The 23026-nt window shown below is 41.5% G+C and overlaps 1 protein-coding gene across 1 annotated transcript in view; it reads right to left on the minus strand.

Moving 5' to 3' along the window:
- Nucleotides 1-23026, minus strand: part of METTL25 (methyltransferase like 25) — a 1435064-nt gene that overhangs the window by 1137298 nt on the left and 274740 nt on the right. Inside the window, exon 4 of the mRNA XM_044088437.1 lies at nucleotides 147-773. Within this exon, the coding sequence (XP_043944372.1) occupies nucleotides 147-773 (627 nt within the window). The remainder of the gene's footprint in view (nucleotides 1-146; nucleotides 774-23026) is intronic.

The following is a 23026-nucleotide window of genomic DNA, read 5'->3' on the forward strand; positions in this document are numbered from 1 at the left end:
GGAAGAGCTGAAATACAAATCTGTAAACAAGTATCACTGTATCGCCATCATTGTACTAAATCTTTAAAGCAAAGGTTTTTCAAGAAGCTGTTACCTAGTACTAAAAAAATGTAATGCTTTAAAAATAAAACAATATTTTGTACAACCTCCATGTCTGAGATGATCTCCTGGAGTTCTGTCTCCGCTGTAACATAAGAAGTCAAAGGTGAATACGTGCTGGTCTCATCTGATCTGTTGGCCATCTTTTTCTGTAAGTTTAATCTCTTTTTTTGTTCTCGTTCCTCTTCAGATAATTGTTTCTTTTGCACTAACACAGTATTAAGCTCCACAGCATTGACAGATAGGACTTGCAGCAAAGAATTTTCACTTTCTGTAAGTCTGTGGTCTGCAGATATACACGGAGAGGCTCCACTTACATCTGCAGAGTCAAATTCTATGAAACCAACAGTACTGTCCAATTCAGATGACCTGGAGACAGCTACATGGTCCTCTAGGTGGTCTGCAGAATTTTTACTCACTGCATCACAGTTCGTATCCTCTCTTAGTTCCAAACTGTCTGGCATTTCCTTCACTGACCCTTCTGATCTTTGACCTCTAACATCTGCACTTGTCCTCCTCACTTGATAAGCCCGCCAGTATTTCTTCAATTTCCTGTTTCGTTCATTAGCACCCTGGGTGTTGATGCTTGAGGAATCTATCCCGTACACCTTCAAGCCATACTGCATGGATAGAAAGGAGCTCAGATAGCCCTTTCCTGAGCCCAGGTCAATCACCTAGAATACAAGAAGAACAGCTGGAATCAGTGATCCTACACACTTACTTTAACAAAGAGTAGACTAACTAAACAACCTCATACAAAACATCATCAGTAATGTGTTGCTTTAATCAATGAAATCTAACATTCTTGTGGGGGTTTCAATAGTTTACTAAAATATATCACTGCAAAGGTTATATTCTATGTTTTAATTTGCAAAATCAATTCAGGCAAAAGTTAAAGAAAATACTAATTATATCATGCATTCTATTCAGCACTGATCATTGTGTACTCCATCTATCCAGAATCAGCTCTGACTTTAACATAAAACGTCCCTAAGCAGTACTTGTCTATAAAATAACAAAACAAACTAGATCAATTCAGACAGCATGCTGAAACACTTGGGGAAACGGTTAACTTCCTTTAGACTGCAGATGTTGCAAGAATAAACGATTTGCCATTTTCTGGCTTGATGCTGAGCTATTTTAATCAGCAGCGGTTTTTAAATAAGGAATTTATGATGTTATGCAACTGACACATTTTATCTCTAAGATGCTACCCTGGAGACCAAGTTCCACTGATTTGAAATGTTCATACTCAGCAATGTCCCACAATTCAGGTGATTACCATTTCATCAGATTTATCCACAACAATCTGTAGCAGGGACTTTGGCAACATCTTCCCAGTCCTATTTCTTTATTAGTTTGCAAAGTGTCATGCTTTAAGCAGTACTTCTGGTACCTATTCTTATATTTAGAATGCATGATTCAAACATTCTTTTTCCCTAAGGGGCATAATGTTCTTGAAAAAAGGTGAAAATAACCGCAACGTTTAAAACAACAGACCCACACAAAAACACCATATTAATAAATGAAGCAAAAGAAAACTCAAAGCAATTAAATACGTTATGGGTGCTTGCATCAAACCTTGATGGTTCAAAAAGTCATCAAGATGGTTTTTAATATTACGTATTTTTCCTGTGAAGGTGCAAGCCCCACTCCCACAAACCCTAGTACAGGAGGCACATATCTGAGACGACTGTACGTAGAGACAATGGCAAATTCCAGCAGCAATGAAATCATTCAATGAAAGCTTATTTTCTGCTAACATTATCAAGCATTTGACCACTACACTACTGAACTGAGGCATACCAGTCTGAGTATGGCAGTGCTTTTTTTTTTAAATGACAGTCAAACAAAACCTTTAGTCAGAAAAGAAAACAAAGGGTTACTTATTATTTGTGTCAAAAATATACCTACTATCTTTGGAGCCTGTATCCAAGAAAACAGCAAAATAGGATCCTTCTGCCCTCTGCCTTCCACTGAAAAGGTTAAGTACTGTTTTGGAGGTCTAGTCAATGTCAAGGTACATTACTTACAGAGGATTAAACCAGACCTGCCTTCAGCATACAGCTCACAAGGATACATGTAAATACTTTAAACTGCTACTTAACAAGGAGATAAGATAATAAAAGATATGAGATTAGGGCCTTGTCCTTGAGCAGTTCAATATATGAAAAATTTCAAAACAAGTGCAATGTTACAACAGATGTCTGGCAGATGAAAAAGAAAATTCCTATGATTTTGACACACTTTTTTCTGCTTACATTACCCAAAGAATATATAGTATCTTAAGTGGGAACATGGCATGTTCCCTACCACTTCGGAGAACTACAATCGATTAATTTTATTTTACTGTTCCAGAGAAAAAAACTGCATACATTATGCTTTAAAAAAGGGTTAATTTTAACTGCTTATATGGAGCATAACTGATAAAATATGTTGATATGTATGCTTCCTGTCACATTGGAAAGGTGCAGGGACTATGCTGATGCAAACATGAAAAAAATGTCATTATGTACTGGTGGCTAAAGTTAATCCTACAGGCAGACATGGCTGGAATCAGGACCCAGTGCAGGAATTATGTAGCAGGTTTCAGCTCTTTGATTCTGAAGATGCTAAACATGATTTTCTGGATTTTCTTTTAATAACTGACAAGTATTTCTTTGCAAAGCAAGCTCTGTCCCTACACATGCACAAAAGGTTACACTTGACACCTTTTTGGGTCAAAATAGTACATCTTGCCAAAAGTTTGAAATTTTAAGGAGGAAACCACAGCCCCAAACAATGTAAATGATTTTTCAATTTCTTACTGACATTAAGTTTGTGCTGCTGAATTCGGTTTGTTTCTTGCTTGTCATCATAACTGTGTTAATTTACAGCGTCATATTTTTTGCAATATTTAAAGTCATTCATTATCCCACAAAATATCAGGCAGTTGTTACATTATTTTTTTTCCATGTGATACAACAGCCTCAAAGTAAAACAATATTAAAGGAGAATATCTTTAAAAGACTTGTTTCTCAGCATTCCTAACCACACTAGAAAGTTAAAATAGTGCAAAGAGCATCTTCTAAGAATAAACACATGGCTTCTGGAGCTCCTTAATTTTTGAAAGCAAATGTTTTCAACAGTAATCAAAATGTCAGTACATACACTAATTTTGCACAGCTAACACAATACAGCAGCTGTACAACATTTGCAATACTGCTTTCACAAAATACATGTCAGCACAATATGGAACATTGGGGGAAGGGGCTGTTTAATATTGCAAAGCAGCAAAGTGGTTGCATGTGTTAATTACTACAATCTGTTTGCAAATCCTTTGCCATTAGGGCATAGCAATGGGATTTGTGTAATAACACTACTACTTACATTGCATTTACCAGCTGCCCTACTACAAAAAAAGTGTCAAACTTCCAATCCCTTTATACTATACACAGGTGACAAAGATGCCAAGTAGAGACTTAGCATGTGAATTTATGTCTTCTCAGAGGATTTAGCAAAGAGTATTTATGGAAGAAGACAACCAGTATTATTATTACTATTTTGCCATTTTTACCGTGGTAACCCAAGGAAAATCAGGATGAAAAAATGTCCACATTTTGATAATGAATCATTTCTACTTTCTCAGTTGCAGGTAGTTCCTATTACTGGCCTCAACAATTGAGACCTTCACAATAATAACTCACAAACAGATCTTTACAGTTTATGTATCCACTGATCATTTTTTCGATTCCCATGAAGTTCTGAATCACATGTTTTGTGTTGATGGGAACAAGGCTACAACGATCTCTTCCAAAATCAGTAGAGAGTTCTATAAATATGGTATTTCAAAACAATGACACCCTCACACCATGTAAAGAACCCTGAAAGTAATACGAGTGCAACCTAGTCTCTGTCTTTATAACAAAGTCTGCAACAGCCTGTTAATGATTTTTATCAACATCTTCAACTTAACTGTTTTGATCACTTAAAATGGCAATGAATAACATATTTTCAAGCCATTTTAGCTAGTACTCAATTGCTTCCTTTGACAATGTCTTGTGTGGATTAGAATTCTTTATTAAGGCCAAATTGTACATCTTCTTTCTCCTTTATGGCTTGTTGACTTTAGGGTCCCACCATGGCAGCTTACATTTACATTTCTCCAGGTATCTAAACCTTTTAAAAATATCTGTGTCCTTAAAAAAGTTATACGTAGCATCCTGTATAGTTTTACTGGGTTTGTTAAAAAATTGCATCCCAGTTTGCCATGCTACGTACCTTATTTATTTTTTTGTAATTTAGGTTTACATCCATATGTAGCAGTCCTGTGTTTGATTCCCAGGGCTTCAATGTTCTTACTGAAGTGACCATGAGCAATTCACTTAACCAGACGGTACTCCAGGGCTTAGAATGAAATATGGTGATATGGATAACTGCTTTACCCTGGTTAACAAAAATTAGTAGTAGTAGTAGTAGTATAATTATAAGGGACTCTGATCAGATCTCAACTCATAACCAGTTTACTATGTGTTCGAGACACAGAGGTCAAAAAATTTACCTCAAATCTTGGCATCCATGTTGAGAACACATAATAAAGGGTTATAATGAAGACTCAATCATAATTCTTTGTAGTGCTTGGAGCTTTATCAGTTCCACATACTACTGGTTACAGAAGAAGAAAAAAGAGCTAAGTGTTTTGCCCACTTTCAAAGCTATAAAACACCCAACAAGTCCTGCCAGAAAGACAGCATAACATGCCTTAGTGAGCAGTGTCAGAAAGACAGCATAACGTGTTATCTTATGTTAATAAAAGTCAGGGGCAAATTACTGGCACAGACAGCAGACAGAAAGAAATCTTTTTTCAATTCTGCCGCTGTCATTTGCTGGGCAGTACTGGTAGGTACCAGTAACAACTGCAAGATAGCATTATACACTATGTATGATTATACACTTTCCTTTCCATCCTACACACATTTCTGGTGGATCTTCTCTGTGCACCATCCACCAGCCTCATGTCCGTTTCCATCCATGACCTCCAAACTGCAGGTGCTACTCAAGCTGTGGTGTGATTTGGGTTTGGTAAAGTGAAAACACAATTTCTTTACTTCTGGGGTTTATCCACTTAGAAGTGCATTCCACCATTTCTCTGCTCCTGCCATAGTCCACAGACTCTAGTTCTGCTGATTTAGTCAAGGTATGACAAACACACCTAGTTGTTTTCCCTTCTCTGTCACCATCAGTTATACTTCTGTGTTGTTGTGGCCCAAGTAAAGAAGTTTGGATATGGCTGCAATTAACCTAAAATACCACATTTATGCCCACTTGGCCAACCTTCCCAAACAGGTTCTTTACCCAGCCTTCTGGTGCTGTGACAATCCTTTTGTCCTCAACAAAGAGGCTGATGTTAGTCTGTATTACAGTGTATTCCACTGACAATATTCTATTGTCATTATCTCAGAAGGTGGGTACACTTGCCTTTTACATGAAGTTCAGAAGACTGTGGGTTCAGTTCTCAAGCCCTGTGTTCTTGAGGCTGCAGTGCATCACAAGGAGGATGCAGCAATCCTGAGGTACTGTTCATTGTATGAGACATTAAACTAAAGTGTCATCTGCCTAATCTGGTGATAGCTCAGGAAAATGCAAAAGATCCCAAGGCATTTACTGAAAAGAGTAAGGTTCTCTACTCAAAAAAAAAAGAAAAAAAAAAAAAAAAAAAGAAAATACTTAAGATAGTTACATTTTCCTCATATATATATATATATATATATATATATATATATATATATATACGCACACACACAACTGGTCTTTTGAGTGTGTTACTTTAACTGCCAGTGTTTGTGGCTTGAGCCTTTAAAATTGAAGTTATCACCTTAAGGTTCTAACAAATATTCATTGACAGAGGTCAAATATCAATACAGTTGCGTCATTTAATTTAATTTTTCGCACTATCGCAAAGTTTAAGCGCAGGCCAGCGGCGCACAAACTGGATCGCAAGAAAAATAGAAAAATATAGAATAAAACTGCAATGTAACACATATCATGATTTTCCCATAAGAGTCAATGGCAGGCATGTTACACCACATCATGGTGCAAGGGCTGCTAAGGGGCTGTGACAGTGTTTTGGGTGGTAGCTAGGAATTAGCAGGCAATGCCATGCAAATGAGAGAAGTAATAGTGAATCACAGATTCCCCGCTGGTGTAAGGATGCACCTCACAGCGTAGCGTTATAACACCGAGGTGTGCCCTTGAGATAATGATGACATCAAGAGAGGGGTGTGTCACCTTTGCTGTAAGCACATTGGAGCATTGCTAATCTGGATAGGGGTCTGTCGAACTGACTATAGCTTTGCTTAGCTGAGATTACACAAGGTAACCAAGTATGCATGTGAACGGAGATGAAAACGCACTTAAACCCGGTAAACGGGTTTGCGCAGCGAGCATCGGAGCTGAAACAGGAAAAATATAAGAAAGAAATAAGGAAATGCTGCAGCAGGGAAATTGGAGTACAAATGACTAATTAACACCTAGGTACCTACAGTGGGCCATTGACAACAGCTAACAAGGCTGCAAGCAGCTACCTGCAGAACAGGAAAGGGGAGGGGCTGTCAGTAAAGGGTCACAGCAGAACAAAGCGGATTTGCAGTATATCAGCTACAAGACACATTTTGCAACACATGACTGGGTAGGGAAAGTACAAAACAAGAAAGACGGCAGGTGGATGCATGCCTGATAATGGGAGGGGATCCAGGTTTAAAAGTGAATTAAAGGGTAATAGATGAATCAAGGCAGGCAAGCATAACTCCACACTAAAGGCCCCACACTTGCAGTACTCACTGTAAAACCCATAATTAAGATACCCTGCAGCTGGAATTGCTGATACACACCCAATGACATCAGCAGCATCCATAGCAAAATAGCATAAAGTGTGAAAGCACTTCACACACACTTGTGTATTCCCAAACACTCTGCACCATTGGTGTATACAGACAGGGAACTTTTAGTATGTACATGTTGGGGGATGCCATAGCTTTGATCCACCAGCATGGGTTAGAGACTGAAGGTGGTGTGGAGGATGATGCACATAACCACCTCAGGCACCAGAGGAGGAGGAGAGTGTTCAGACCCAGGGTAACCTACCAAAGGCTACATGATCTGGAGATAGTAGAGCGTTACAGGGTGGACAGGGACACCCTACAGCAACTTGTGGAGCTGTGCCGGCCACGCCTCAGAGGCAGAACAGAGGGAAACTCATCCCAGTGGATACGAAGGTATGTATAAGCCTGAGAATACTAGCTACAGGTACCTTTCAAATGCCAAGTGGGGATATCATGGGAATCTCACAGGCATTAGCATTCAGGGTACTTCACCAGTTCCTGGATGCCAAGTTACCACATGCCAATGAGCAGATATACTTCCCCCAAACGCAGGAGGAGTTGGCCAGCAATATGCATCTCTTCCACCATGTGGCAGAATACCCAGAGGTACTGGGTGCAATAGACTGCACGCACATACACATCAAGTCACCACCCAGTGAGCAGGGTTGGCGCTACATAAACCGCAAGGGATACCCCCTGAACTGCCAGGTCGTGTGCAATGCCCAGGGCATTATCATGGATGTGTGAGCTGGCAGTCCTGGAAGCTATCACGACTCCCACATCTGGCATGCCTCACAGCTGTATCAGGTATTTGCCAGGGGCGCATCCCATATGGCCACTTGGTGGGGGATGCTGGCTATGCACTGGAACCATGGATGATGACACCCATCAGAAATGCACACACACCCATGCAGGAATGCCATAATGAGGCACACGCACAAACCAGAATCATCATAGAGCGTGTGTTTGGGATGCTTAAATCACGGTTCCTTTGCTTGGACATATCTGGTGGACCCTTGCAGTACTTTCCAGGCACGTGTGCCCACATCTTCATAGTATGTGCCATGCTACACAATATGATCTTGCGGAAACAGCTGCAGCAGGGACAGAATGGTGAAGGCCCTCACAGCCCACCACCATTGCCAAGGGCCCCACAGGCTCAGAGGTACTCAGACCACGAACACCCTGAGCCAGCCCCAGTAGGCAGATGGAGGCGTGCCCAGTATGGCCATACCTTGGCAAGGAGGGAACGTATAGCACACACACTGACAGTGTAGGCACCTAGGGACTAACACCTTTCTCCACCTGCACACACAGTAAAAATGTATGTCACACACACAAGACTACCTGTAAATTGTCATGTATAGGCAGTCTAGTGTGTGCATCCAACATAGGCCGCCCTCATCTATTGCACACACAACAGCTATTGGCACAAGGTAAGTCAACACCTGAACAGTAAATTAAGCTATCAGCATGTGCTGATACTGTATGTATAGGTTCATAGGTAGGTACTTGGCTAACTACGTGAGGGCATTCATAAGTCTAGCCAAAATGTGTCAGCTTTTGCCACCCCATTGATTCATTAACTGTCCCTCTGTGGAGCAGAGCCAATGGCGGGATCCCTGGGGTGTATCTACTGTTCCCCATCCGCTCTTCAAGGTTTCTCTTGAAGAGTGTTAGTGAGGGCTCTGTATAATTTAATAAGGGATGTTGTTCCAAAGTATGGGGAGTTTCTGTGACAGGACTCCATCCCTCCAGCATCTTCCAGTTACTGTTGCGGCAAGGTTCAGCTCACTACAGCGTGTGGCTCACTGTGATAAGGATTCCCATAGGTGGAGCATATCCATTAAGCTGGAGTTCGACATGGCTTTGTTGGCCAGCAGAGATTATCTCCGAGTAAACAAAATGCCACTGAGTAAAGTAGGAGTTTATTCAGTCTGGCGACATAGGACATATGTTTGAGGCCTGTAATCCTCTTGGCGAGGTACATTCGTGGACCTTCCAGCTGTTGGATGTGTCTTCTGAGGTACATCCCAAATGGGTTACTATACTCTATGATGGAACTGATAAGTGATGAGTAAAGAGGCACTATAACCTCAGTATGTCTAGATGCGAACCCTTTAGTAATCAGATGGCCTACATAGAAGGATGTCCTAACTACTTTGGAGATATGACTGTCAAAGAAGAGATCACTATCTACCTTAGTCTCCAGATACCCTATTACCTTGTCTGTGTTAAAGTGGCTGCCACTTATTTGTTAATATGTGGGTGCTTAATATTCCACAATGGAATAACCATGCAGTTTGTGGCACTTAGCTGGAGGCCATGACTTTGACACCCTGTGTTGGTCTCTGTGAGACCCCTTGAAGGATGTCTGTGTCAGCTGGACTGCCAAGTATGACTCCCAGTTTGCAGTCATTGCCAAACATGGTCTGCCATAGTCCACCTGTGTTTGCCTGTACCTCTTAGAAGTATATGCCAAACAGTAGGGGTCCCAGGACTGAGTCCTGTAGGACACCAGTCATGACTGGTTAAGAGTTGGACTTGGAGACTGCTAGTCGTACCATGTGGGTTTTGTGTGAAAGCCCGTTGGTAACCCATTCTGTGATGTATGGGTGTATGTATAGGCTGGTGAGTTTATCAATAATACCTGAGTGGCGAATGGTGTCAAAAGCCTTGGCGAGGTCCAGGTAGTATGTGTGAACCACGTCTCCCCTCACCTGACGTCTTGGTGGCTGTCTGTAAGATGTCAAACAGGTTCAGTAGGCATGAACTGCACTCAACCAAGCTGACCTGGGTTGGGTCAAGTGTTTGGAGGTTACCAATGTCTTTGTTAATGAGTGCCATGAGGATGCTCTCCATAGCTTTGCAGACCAGGCTAGTCAGGCTTATGGGGTGGTAGTTACCATGGTCAGTTGTGTTTCCACCTTGGTGGAGTGGAATAACTGTTGCCACACGCCACTGTATGGACATGTAGCCTGTGGAAAGGCTGAGGTTGAAAAGCTTAATTAGGTGGGGGGTCAGTTTGTCTTGTAGTGTTTGCAAGATGCAGTCTGGGACACCATCTGCCTCCATTGACGCTGTGTATTGCTGTTAAAGAGGGCCATTTCCACCTGTGTTTCTCTGATGTCTGGGATACTGTACTTTTCGGCTATTGTTCTGGGCTCTTTAGAGGGGTGAAGTTTGCAATGAATGTATCTGCAAGGATGTTGGCGATATCAGTAGGGTCAGTATATTGTGTGCTATATTGCACCAGCACAGTGCAAATCTGTGTGTTAAATCTTAGATCCTTGACAGAGCAAAAGAAGGCTTTGTGGTTATCTTTCGAATCTTTGCCTATTTTCCTGCTGATGTTAGCCTTGGATGATTTCATGAGGGACATACGTTCCTTACTAATACTGGTCACGGATGTCTGCCCTTCTTGTGATTTGCTGCTTTTCTGGACTATTGTCCTACTTCTGCTGTATAGCCTGTTTATTGCAGGGGTCCACCAGACTGGTGTCCTTATCTAGGAGGAGTGAGTCTTGGTTTATCAGTGATGGCACGATCCATACATCCTTGTAGATGCTTATAGAATGCATTTGTACATCTGTCTGTATTTTGAGCAGTGTTTTCCCTTAGCCTGGGGACTGCAAACCCCCCCACCCATCTCTAGTAGTGTGAATTTAGCTGTAGGAAAGGTATACACTGTAGTTTCCATGGTTGGGGGAGATGGTTGGGTGTGGAAACAGTGTATGGTTCATGGTCAGATCTACCAGTGACCGGTTTATCTCCGATGTGGTGCACCTGTTGCCCATGTTGATGATTACCACTTCTAGTATGTTTCCACCCCTCATTAGGGAGTTTACCATCTGATACAGGGCATATGAGGTGATAAATTCCAAGAAGCACTGGGCCTGGAAGTGAGTACTTGAGTAAGTTTCCCAGTTAATGGTAGGGTAGTTGACATCGACCAATACCAGGGTGTGCGGTAGGACTGTCATGTTTTCCACTGTCTCCAGGTAGGTGAAGTGGTGATCCTGGGTCATGGAGGGTGATCTGTAGCAGGCCACAGTTTGCACTGCAGTTGTGGCTGATGTTAGCTGCACATGGATGATCTCAGAGGTATCATGCTGCCCCACTAACCTGGAGGTGTAGGTATCCCTGATGAATATGGATACACCCCTTCCATGGCTGTGTCCGAAATGTGTGGTATGGGTTGTAGTCTGGTAGTGCTGGTGTGCTCTCAGGGGCCTTAAAACAGGTCTCAGTTAAAGCACAGATGTTGACGTTGTCCATACTGAGGAGTGCTGTGAGTGTATGCATGTTGTGATTACAACCCCTGGTGTTAAGTAGCATAATCCTTATTGATTCTGCTATTGTGCTGTTTAAGAAGGTGGGATTCACCTTTGAGACTTCCCTAAAAAAGGCATCATGGGGGCGCAAATAGCCTTGGCCAGTATTCCAAAGCTTAAGGCTGACACATAAGCCGGTATGGTAGTGTTGCATGCATGTTTCCCATCTGTGCTTTTCTCATCTTTCCTGTAGGTAACCTACTGGTAACCAATAGAAAGCCTTAAACTTATACAAGTCTTCTAGCTTCCAAGATAGGCTTTTGGAGTGATTAAGTACCAGTGTTCTGTATGTTTGTGCTGTACTTAACTGTTTTCTGACTACATGGTGATATTTCACTGTATATTGTGATCTGAAAGCTCTGTTTATTCACATATTATGGCTGTGATGGCCTGCACTTTAGAGGTTCACGGATAGGTAGTAGGCTATCTGCCCAAGGGCAATTAGAAACATAGCTACAGTGTGTTGGCTTTCTCCACACCATTGATGAAGTAACTGAGCCTCTGTCAAGCATAGCCAATGAAGTGATTCCAGGCAGAGTTGCCGGAAGCTGTTGAAGACTGGGGTGGTGGAGGGTGATAGGGGCACTTAGTGATCTAAAGAGGGCATGTTAACATGAAAAATAAACACCATTCAATTTCCCCAACAGGTCTTGCAGCTATAAAACTGGAGGGGCTCCCCCACCCCCTGGCTGTATGGTTCTGGGACACACGATCTCAGGGATGTATATTCTGTTACCCATTCACACATCAAGGTTTCCCTTGAAGTGTGTCAGCGAGGGGCTATGCCTAATGTAGTTAGGAATGTAATTTATAGTCTCTCATTTCATTTGTTACATGTTTTTATTTCAATAGTAAGTGAAGCTCAGTGGGTTTGGGTGCCTCCTCCCTTTGCTTAACCTAGCTTACACATGGAAATCATCTAAATAGGAAATAGGCGAAAGCAACGTTAATGTCAATAGTGTAATGGTTACAGCATTTGCATAGTATCTGTGCATTCAAGGTTCAAATCTAAATAAAGTCAGGAATGTTTATCATGTTAAAAAGTATACCTTAACCACAGCTTGCATATATAGGTAGTATTCATCAGTATAATAAACATTTGAAACACCCATATAAACCCATGTGTGCTGGCAAGTAAAGTCAACAGAGGATGTAATGTTATGAAAGCACATAGTGAGATGTTACTTCACTGAAATGTATATATCCTGAGTAGTTAGCAGATATGGCCGTGTTTGCACACACAGGTTATACGTTTTAAAGTTTAACTATTTATCTGCTGCTTTAATGTCACACAAACACTTTTAAACATGCTTACAACTGCTTAACTGTGCCTTATTCTGGAGTAAAAAACATTTCTAAAGCATCGTAGATGTTGAACCCCGGACCATGCACACTACAGTAATGGGACTTACCACTAAGCCATCTGAGCTGTATACATGTTTCACGGTCTTTAGACTACACCTTATACTATAGGCATTCCACAGTACTAACCACAAATGGGACAGTCACTTTGTGTACATATGTACAGTACATTGTAATATACTGAAGTTTGTGACTCAACATATACAAGTCTATATATGTATAACTGTTACAAATTAATACTAAATATATATATATATATATATATATATATATATATATATATATGTGTGTGTGTGTGTGTGTATGTCAGTGATGTCTGCACATATATATATATATATATATATATATATATATATATATATATATATATATACACACACACAGACAGTTACATCTATAGCCATATATATAAACATCTATGAACACACTGCATGACACAGAAGAAATCCAAAGGAATTGAAGTGTACGCAAAGTACATGCAGCTCTGGTATTATAACTATTAATATTAACCTAATTCACCATTGAAGGGATGGTTGTTGTGTATGTGGAGATAGTGGTGGGGGAGGAATGATGGGTAATGAAATCACGCACCAAGGAGAGTCTGGGTTGGATGTTCAATAAGTGAACTGGAGGGGTATACAAGGAGTATGGGGACAATATAAAAAGGACACAAAATAAGAACCATTCTCATCCATAATACAACCTGTCATGTCACTTTGCAGCACCTAATTCCACAAACATATGAAAATTAACATGTATCATACATATGTACACCAACTGACTGTCACATTTGTTTTCAGTAGTGAGGAATGCCTGTAGTAAAATGTATATTCTAAACATCATAACACTTGTACACATCTCAGATGCATTAGTGGTAAAGTCTGCGACTGTGGTGTTTATGGTCCCAGGTTCAAGATCTGCAAGGGCTGTTAATTTATTCTGAGGGCTAGAATAAGGGCTGTTGGATGCAGGTGGATTAAAGCACTTTTAAGCAGTTGTAAGCGAGTTTGCGCAGGTTTGCGTGATGGTAAGTGGCGCTTAAACACGGTTAAATGGATAAGCGCTTCACAGGGTTAACCTTTGCTTAACGTCGAGCAGTCCACGAGCAAACCTGCTTACAATGGCTTAAATTGCGTTATTCACATTTTCTCTACTAGTGCCTACTCTGAGAGGTAAAATAATAACCCCTTCCAGGATTAGAACCCGGAACCATGTACACCATCCTCAGAGTAACCTACCACTAAGCTATCTGAGATGTACCTATGCCAGTTGTGTATTCAGACAGGTTAAAACACAAAAGGGAGGATTGTGTGGAAATAGGACAAACCGTCATGTACCCAATGAAAGGTGTATGCAATATATATATATATATATATATATATATATATATATATATATATATATATATATATATATATATATATATATATATATATATAGAGGGGGAGAGAGATATTGAGAGAGATACATAGACACATGTCGATATATAGAGATATACATATATATGTAGATATATAGATAGGTTAAAACATCTACACATCTATGGAGATACAGATAAACGTATGCAATAATATATATTATATCTATAACTATATACATATATATATATATATATATATATATATATATATACACATACATAGGTTCATACTAGGCTATCTGCCCGAGGGCATTTACAAGCCTAGCCCATAGTTTTGTGGCTTACGCCACCCCTTTAGTATGGGGAACTATACCCATTATTTTGCTGTGCCTCTGTTGAGCAGTGACACTGAGGTAATCCCTGGGGTATATCTGCGATCTCCCATCCATTGGTCAAGATTTCTCTTGAACAAGGCCAGCGAGGTGCTCTGCCTCACATATACCGGATTTTATTCCACAGTATAGGAGTCTTTGGGTGATGAATCTATCCTCCAGCACGTCCTAATAGCCGTGGTCGAGGTTTAAGTCTCCGCCTTGTGACTCTGACGGATCTAGATTTTTTGAGGTGAAGCATATCCATCAAATCTGGGTTTGACATGGCCTTGTATGTTAGGCAAAGGTCACCTCTGAGCATGTGTTTAAGCGACTGAATAGAGCTGGAGTTCTTTCAGTCGGGCAGCATAGGACAGATGTTTGAGACCCTTTATCCTTTTGGTGAGGAACTTTTGTGGCCTCTCCAGCTGCTGCAAGTGTCGGGTCAGATACATTCAATGGGGCATTGTACTCAATCATTGGTCTGATGAGTGATGAGTATAGGGAGACTATGACCTCCCTTGATCTATATGAGAATCCTTCATGATAAGGTGGGCAATGTAGAAGGTCTTCCTAACTACTTTAGCTACATGGGTGTCGAATGACAGACTACTATCAACCTGGGTCCCCAGGTCCCTGATAACTTCTTCTGTGCTCAGTGGATTGCCACCTATTTGGTAGCTAGGGGTAACCTTGTTTTTCAAGGGTATGACTATGCATTTTGGCATTTAACTTTAGGCCATGGCTCTGGCACCAGTTATCCGTTTGAGACCCTTCTGAAGGATATCTGTGTCAGATGTGTTTTCTACTATGGCGCCCAGTTTGCCGTCATCTGCAAACTTTGTCAGCCATAACCTCCTGTGTTTGCTTGTACTTTCTAAAAGTAGATGCCAAACAAGAGTGGGCCCAGGACTGAGCCCTGTGGTACACCACTTGTGACAGGCTTTGAGTCTGACATGGCGCCAGCAACTCTGACCCTGTGGGTTCTGTCACTCAGCCAGTTTGCAACCCATCTTGTGATGTATGGGTTAACATTTAAGCTGATGAGTTTTTCAATGATACCCGAGTGGGGTATTGTATCGAAGGCCTTCGCCAGATCGAGGTAGGCTGTATGGACTGCCTTTCCCTCATCAATGGCTTTGGTGACTGTTTAAAAGTCAACCAAGTTTAGAAGGCATGATCTGCCTTTGACAAAGCCAAACTGGGATGGATCCAAAGTCTGCAAATTCCTATGTCTTTATTTATGAGGTCCATTATGATCCTCTCCATGGCTTTGCAGATAAGGCTTGTCAAGCTAATGGGCGGTAATTTCCAGGGTCGGTGGAGGCACCGCCTTTGTGAAGTGGGACCACAGTTGCAGCGCCACTCCTGCAACGTATCCAGAGGTAAGACTATGATTAAACAGCTGTCCTAGCTGTGGGTTTAATTCCTCGTTGAGTTCGTGGAGCACACAGCCGGGGACACCATCAGGTCCCATGGATGCTGTGTTTTTGCTTTGGAGAGCAGTTCTCACTTGGCGTTGGAGATGTTTGGGGGCTGCAATCGCTTGGTATAGATATCTCTCCTTTGGGGAGGGGAGAGGTTTGCACTGAACCTGTCAGCCAGTATGTTGGCAATGTCTGTAGGATCAGTAATCTTCACATCATTTTGAACTAGTTCTGAGCATATCAGGGAGTTTCCTCCCAGGTTTCTAACATAGCTAAAGAAGGCCTTATGATTGTCTTTTGAGTCTTTAGCTATTTTTCTCTCAAAATTTGCTTTGGATGATTTTATGAGAGCTCTTAGTTTTTTACTTATAGTGATCAAGGGTGTCTTACCTTTTAAGGATTTTGCTCTATCTTGTAGTAGCTTCCTCCTTTGTTGTAGAGTTTGTTTATGGCTGGGGTCCACCAGACTGGACGCTTGCCTTTGGTACAAAGAGTCTTTGTTTTGCTTGGGATTGACTTATCCATGCAGTCCTGCAGGTGCTGGTAGAAGGCATTTGTAAATGATTCAGCGGCTTGAGTACTGTTTTCTGCCGGCTCGGGGGCCTTAAAGGAGACCACACTAGTCTTTAGAAGTGTGAAGTCGGCTTTGAAGTTCTTTACTGTGGTCTTTTTATTTCAGGTGGGGTGGGATGAGGACCTCCAGCGAGATTAGTTTGTGATCTGATCTCACCAGTGAGGGGTATACTTCGGTGTTGAACATTGTGCTCCCATGTTCGTGATGATGAGATCAAGTATGTTTTCTCCTCTTGTGGGGATGGTGACTAGTTGTTCCATGGCATTTGAGTTTATGAATTCCAGGAACTTTTGGGCTAGGGTGTTTGGGCTTGAGTAGTGTTCCCAGTCTATATTAGTGTAATTGAAGTCACCTAGTATGATAGTGTTTGGTGATACATTTATCCTCTAGTGTTTTCAGGAAGGCCATGTGAGGTTCCTGAGTTTGTGAGGGTGGCCTGTAACATGCTACAATTTGTAGAGCAGTCTTGCCTATGGTTAATTGCACCTGGATGGTCTCCAATGCATCGTGCGTTGCCACCAGTCTTGAGGTGTGGGTGTCTTTGATGAATATGGATACCCCACCTCCTTTCTTGGTATTGTCCGGATTTTGGGGCCGGAACACATGATAAGAGGTAAAACCTGATAGTGCTGGGGTGCTCTCAGGAGCCTTGAACCAGGTTTCTGTCACTGCACAGACATCGATGTTCTCCATACTGAGAAGGGCCTCGACGTGCATTTTGAGATTTAGACTTCTGGCATTGAGCAGCATCACCCTTAGTTTTTCCTTTTTGTGTTCTAGGGTGGTAGGTTTAGAATTTGAGCCTTGCCTAAAAAGGCACTATGGGGTGGCAAGAGCCTTTGCCAATATCCGAATCCCAGGGTGACAGGTGCAAGCCGTCCCTTCAGCGTGGCTTGTCCAGCATGTCATCCCAGGCAGACAGACATTGGATCCCCTTTGAATGACACCAGAGTTTAAGCCAATTGTTAAAGCTGATCATCTTATCTCTGTATTGTGGCATCATTCTTGGTGTGTGTTTACAGCATCTGAAGTGTTCATATCTGAGTATAACATGGACCATAGCAATCACACATTCTGCCTCCCCAAAACAATATGAACATAACATATGAAGAGTATATGCCAATACACCATTACAAATATGTTCTATGGGCACAGTCACCAACACAACTACAATGACTGCAAATATCCATGACAGAAATACACAGACAGCTTTCATTTAGCAAAACTTTATTACATTCCGATGTATTGCCAAAAGGATTCAAGGACTAACAGTACTTGCATGCTATATAGGAAGCATTTAACAGTGCCTTAATGAATCAGCCTGCAATTACCATAGTATTAGTCCACTAAGGGATAGGTGTTCACATAGGGAAAGAACCTCCACACACATATAGAAGATGTATAAATGTGGTTCCTACATACCTGCATCTGCTATGTACACCCATCAATATCTCCCCCACACCCAAACTAATTACAACAATACATACTGTCATACCATAACCAATTATTCACCCACTGTACGACATCTGCTGAAACCTTAACATACCTGGACACAGACACACTAACATGGCCCTATGTGAAATAGTTGCTGTTATACAATGGAACAGCTGTTGATGTTACAGGGTTTGTTTGAACTATTCCCGTTTCAGAGGGTTGAAAAGTAATTACACCAGGAAGTGTTACTGATTACTGATTATCAGCACAGTATGATACACATTAACACCAAATTAAGGGTGTCTGGTAAGCACACTGTAAACCCCCTAACATTATATGCATAGCCATGCAGCCTTGAGCTGGTCAAACATCCTGGCCAGACTGAAACATATGCAGAAGTATTAGGTACAGACAAACCCTGCACAAGTAGCAATGTTCAGAAATATAACAGCAGTACTCACATTTAGATCAAATCCTCTAGGCATTACACACAATATATTAGTGTTTGTCTCCATACAGCTGTTGCAATAGATTTCAAACACTTCCAGGCTGTCTTCCTCACAAGTAAGGCAAAGGGACAATGCCCACGTGGAATACTCAATTATATTCCACTGTTGCCATGGTATTGGCTAAGGCAGTAGCTGCACAGCTGATGTGCATGTAATTAACTACTTATGAACACCCAATGGTTATCAGGATAGCACATGTTACTGATCTCTAACTATAAAAGGATGCCTTGTCACACATTCAAACCATCTGTATCTACCTGTAGAACAGTACAAAATACTGAAACACAAACCGAAAAAGAGTAATATACCAGTCAATAACACCTCCAATTGCTAAGAAGGTATGTATAACATTTAGTATGTCTGTGTATGTAGTACCTGTTCTGTAAGAATTACATTGTAATCAATGCATATAGTGGAAATAGCTATCTTGCAGCGATGTATTGTTGAGCAGTAGTAATGCTTGTAGTATTCTATGTGTGTACTGCTGTAGGTCACAAGACAAACTCCTCATACACCAAAAGGGATGATATATATGGGCTTGGAACTCACCAACTCTCTTCCAGCCACTGTCAGTGGCAGGGTTGGTCCAACACGTATGTGCTATAACAGGGGATAGTATATGTCGATATATTGTAACAGTACACATATATATGGGTGTATAAGTAAGATGAACATATCAAATGTAGGCTTACTGTGCAAATATGGTTTGCATTGTGGGATATTGTGCCAATAGCTGTGCAATGTACAGTACTTTAGGCAGATCTGTAGTCCATTTTACATAGCTTTCTGTTATGCTATGCAAACATTAGTCATGTCTATTGGCAATTACAATACCCAATAACAGGATACATATGACTTGTATTCATCTGACAGTTTAGCAGCACGATAGCGAAAATCATTGGAAGAGCTAGGTAACTAGCCATGCACATAACACATGTGATATCCACCTCTCTAGTATCGCTTGCAAGCAATAACAGCTGTGCATGTGTACATGTTATGCAAATGTGTAGTGGCCCTTGTTACAGGGCTGGGCCAAATGGCTATGTGCACACCTACATAGAGTGGATATTGAGAGTAGAGAAACACTGGTTGAACTTTCAGGTTTGTGTAGCCTAACCTGTCATTGCCAATCTAACAGCCACTTGCACATACTGTATGTAAGGTAGTGCACTGTACTGGTAATGAAACAGGTTGCATATCATCTTTAACTCCAGTGTAACATCTGCAATAGGAGTGTAAGATGTAGGAGACTGCTGCCCATGTGTAATAGCTGCTTCATAGGTGATGGCTTACAGTATCTGATTATATCCTGATCATGTTGATAGTGGCAGCACAGTCTATTGATACACGACTCTGTTTGCGGAGTGGGTCTCTGTGCCCAACAGAGCTCATGGTTCTGGGGGATATGTGAGTATACACCCAGAAAAGGAAACAGACCTGTAGACACTTTCATCATCTGTAATCAACTATCAGGATGTGATGTGCTCCTCAGAGGAGGATTGCTGCTAAAGGTAGCTAATATGTTTCTGTAATAACCAGTGCTGTCACGTCCATAACACAAGTAATTACTTGTGAGCATCACTGTCTAAGACATCTTCATAAGCAATAAGTACACTAAATACAGTACTTGGTACTTGTAGTACTGAATGCTCATACAGGCATGTCCACTAGTCAGCTACTGGTGTTTACTAATGTCAGCTTTGTGTATGTGGCCACCCAGGGGGAATGTAATCTCTATGCCATGTACACTGCCAAACCCACCTAACACCACACCTCACACATTGTCTGGGATGCAGCTACAGGGGTAAGCTGGAAGGCAGTCCAGTCTACAGCCATGACTGGACTGAACAGTCATGAGGTGTAGGTTAACACATGCATCTCATTATCACAACCAACACATACCCTAACCAGAACACAGTAAGGACACCCACACATACTACCAGAAATCACACACATTTGCAGAGGCTTCCAAGTATCTGGCCAAGCAAGTGACCTCCCAAGCTGGAAAAGACAGACAACAAAATACACAAACTGTATGACATAGTTTGCATAATTGTGCCACACCTCAGAACATGTGGCCAGAAACATGCCCAACAGTACTCATTTGTGAATGCAAACTCTAGCACTATGTTACACACCAAGCTATACAAGGGCAAACATACTGTCAGCTGCCTGTCTGCCATGATTAGCCACATACCCATACACTCAGACCATCTTTTGAACTATACACATGGCCCTGGCATATTCCATGTTGTTGTGCAGGACCTGTGATGCAGTAGCCTGGACTAACATGTAGGAACTGTCAGGTCATGTAGCCCATGCAGGTATGCCCCAAGGCCTGGGTAGCATTCTGCCATTGGCCAGAATGATAATGCAGTACAGGGACAAAAGTATTGTATTCCACAATTGTCTAATGTACTGGTGCAATGCAAAGGGTATCCAGTATCTCTCTGCCTGGGATAACATGGCTGAGAGGCCATGATGCTTTGTCAGACTGGGCCTGCACCTGTCAACCCTGGGAATCTGGATACTGGCTAGGGCTCAAGCTTCCCCTATAGTGCCTTCATCATGCAAAGTTCAAGTGGATGTCCACTGCTGTAACAGGGACAGCCAAGCAATAAACTGTGGGTCTCGCTACTCAATGATACATTTCATAAACTCAATATGGACTCACTTATGTCAATCCTTAACATGCAGAACATATCTGTGTAGTGACTGAGATATGGTTCAAAGCTCCAGAGAGCACACCTGCATGACCATGTTATACACATGTATTTATTTATTTTATTTTACATTTGTTGACCAGGCTAGTCTAACTGGATATATGTCCATTTTCAGTAGAGGCCCGGGGAGAAAAGCTCCAACCATCAGCAATGACAAAAAAAATTAATACAATATATAGTAAATAGCCAAGTGAATAACAATACATTAGCTACATAGGTGAGAACAAAGGTTTTACAGAGTAACTTAGTAGTTTAAAGCTAAGATTAAATACAGTGAACCAATAACATAATTTTTTTTTTTTTTTTTTAGTACTACAGAAAAGTGAGGTAAAACAGAAGAGTAGAGAAGTATAGAGAGAGCTGGAGGTGTAAATATCAGTCTGGGTTAGAGCAGGGACACAGCCAGTGAGTTGTAAGATATTATTTCAGATGCTTTTTAAAAAGAATAGTGGAAGCAAGGGAGGAAAGTTCAGTAGGAAGCTGATACCAGATTTTACCTACTGTGTTGGTGAAAAGTGAGTCTCCAGCCTTGTTATTTGATTTAGTAGTGGAAACTAGAGGCTTATTAGCTGAGCATAGTATAGCAAGATTTTTGTAGGGTGAGATCAGGTTAGTGAGGATAGGGGTATTTTAGGGTGGTAAAGGATTTTTTGGGTGATAAAGTACAGTTTTGTACCTACCATAAATGTAGATGTTCGAAGATCCACATTGCTGCAGTCCTTACACTTGGGTAGTCCGCTGTCCTCGGTCGGCCCGAATATCAAAGTATAAGGCTGACGTCGGTCAAGGCGCATTTGACTGACATCAGGACGTCAGGGTACAAATGCGCATGACCGACGTCATATCCTCAGTCTTTTCTTGCCCCAGATGTCAGAAGACCCTAAAAATAAAGGTCAAAACCAAAAGACAGCAAACAACCAACCAACCACCCTTGCACTAATAATATGTACAATATATACAATATACACAATATTTACAACCCAACCCACACAACCACCTCTAACTGCAGAGGGGAAGGAGGGAGGGTAATTGGACTGCAGCAATGTGGATCTTGAACATCTACATTTATGGTAGGTACAAAACTGTACTATGTTCTTCATCTCACATTGCTGCAGTCCTTACACTTGGGTAGAATCCCAAAGCAGAGGTAAGGGAGGATGGCCAAACTACAAGGAAGCAGGAGCTGCCAAAATGCCCTGCAAAACAGCAGTGGCAAAACCAGCCCTGGATTTAGAGTAAAGTGGCAGGTGATAATGCCTAGAGAAAGTATGCACTGAACTCCAAGTAGCTGCCTCCAAAATATCCTTGGTTGCCACCCCTCAAAAGGCTGTCAGTGGCAGTAGCCCTAGTGGAATGAGGCCTAATCCCAGCTGGAATCTCCTTGCCATGATGGGAATAACAGAAAGCAATGCAAAACCCAATCCACTTAGAAATAGTTTGTTTTGACACAGGCTTGCCCTGAGAACTCAAAGCAAAAGAAACAAACAACTGCTGAGACTGCCTGAACCCTTTAGTTCTGTCCAAATAATATCGTAACTGCCTGTGTACAACTAAAGTGTGCAAAATCTTTTCCCCTTTATTTTGGGGATTTGCATAAAAAGTAGGCAAATGAATAGTTTGGTTTAAAGCCACACTAGAAACCACCTTAGGCATAAAGGAAGGATTAGTACGCAAAGATACCCTATCCTTATGGAAAATCAAGAAAGACTCAACCGCCATAAGGGCCTGTAATTCAGAAACCCTTCTTGCAGAGGTAATGGCCAACAAAAAGGCAGTCTTCCATGATAAATATTTCAACTCAGAAGTAGCTGCAGGCTCAAAAGGTTGTAGAGTAAGTTTCTCCAACACAAAATTGAGATCCCAAGCAGGAGTAGGAGCTCTACGTGGGGTCTTATATTCTTTGCCCTCTAAGAAATTGCTTGAACAAAGGATGAGAAAACAATGGAGGGTCACATTCATAGTGAGCTGAAATT

This window comes from Protopterus annectens, chromosome 11.part0 (assembly GCF_019279795.1).
Source record: "Protopterus annectens isolate FY-2018-M chromosome 11.part0, PAN1.0, whole genome shotgun sequence".
Classification (NCBI taxonomy): Eukaryota; Metazoa; Chordata; order Ceratodontiformes; family Protopteridae; genus Protopterus; species Protopterus annectens.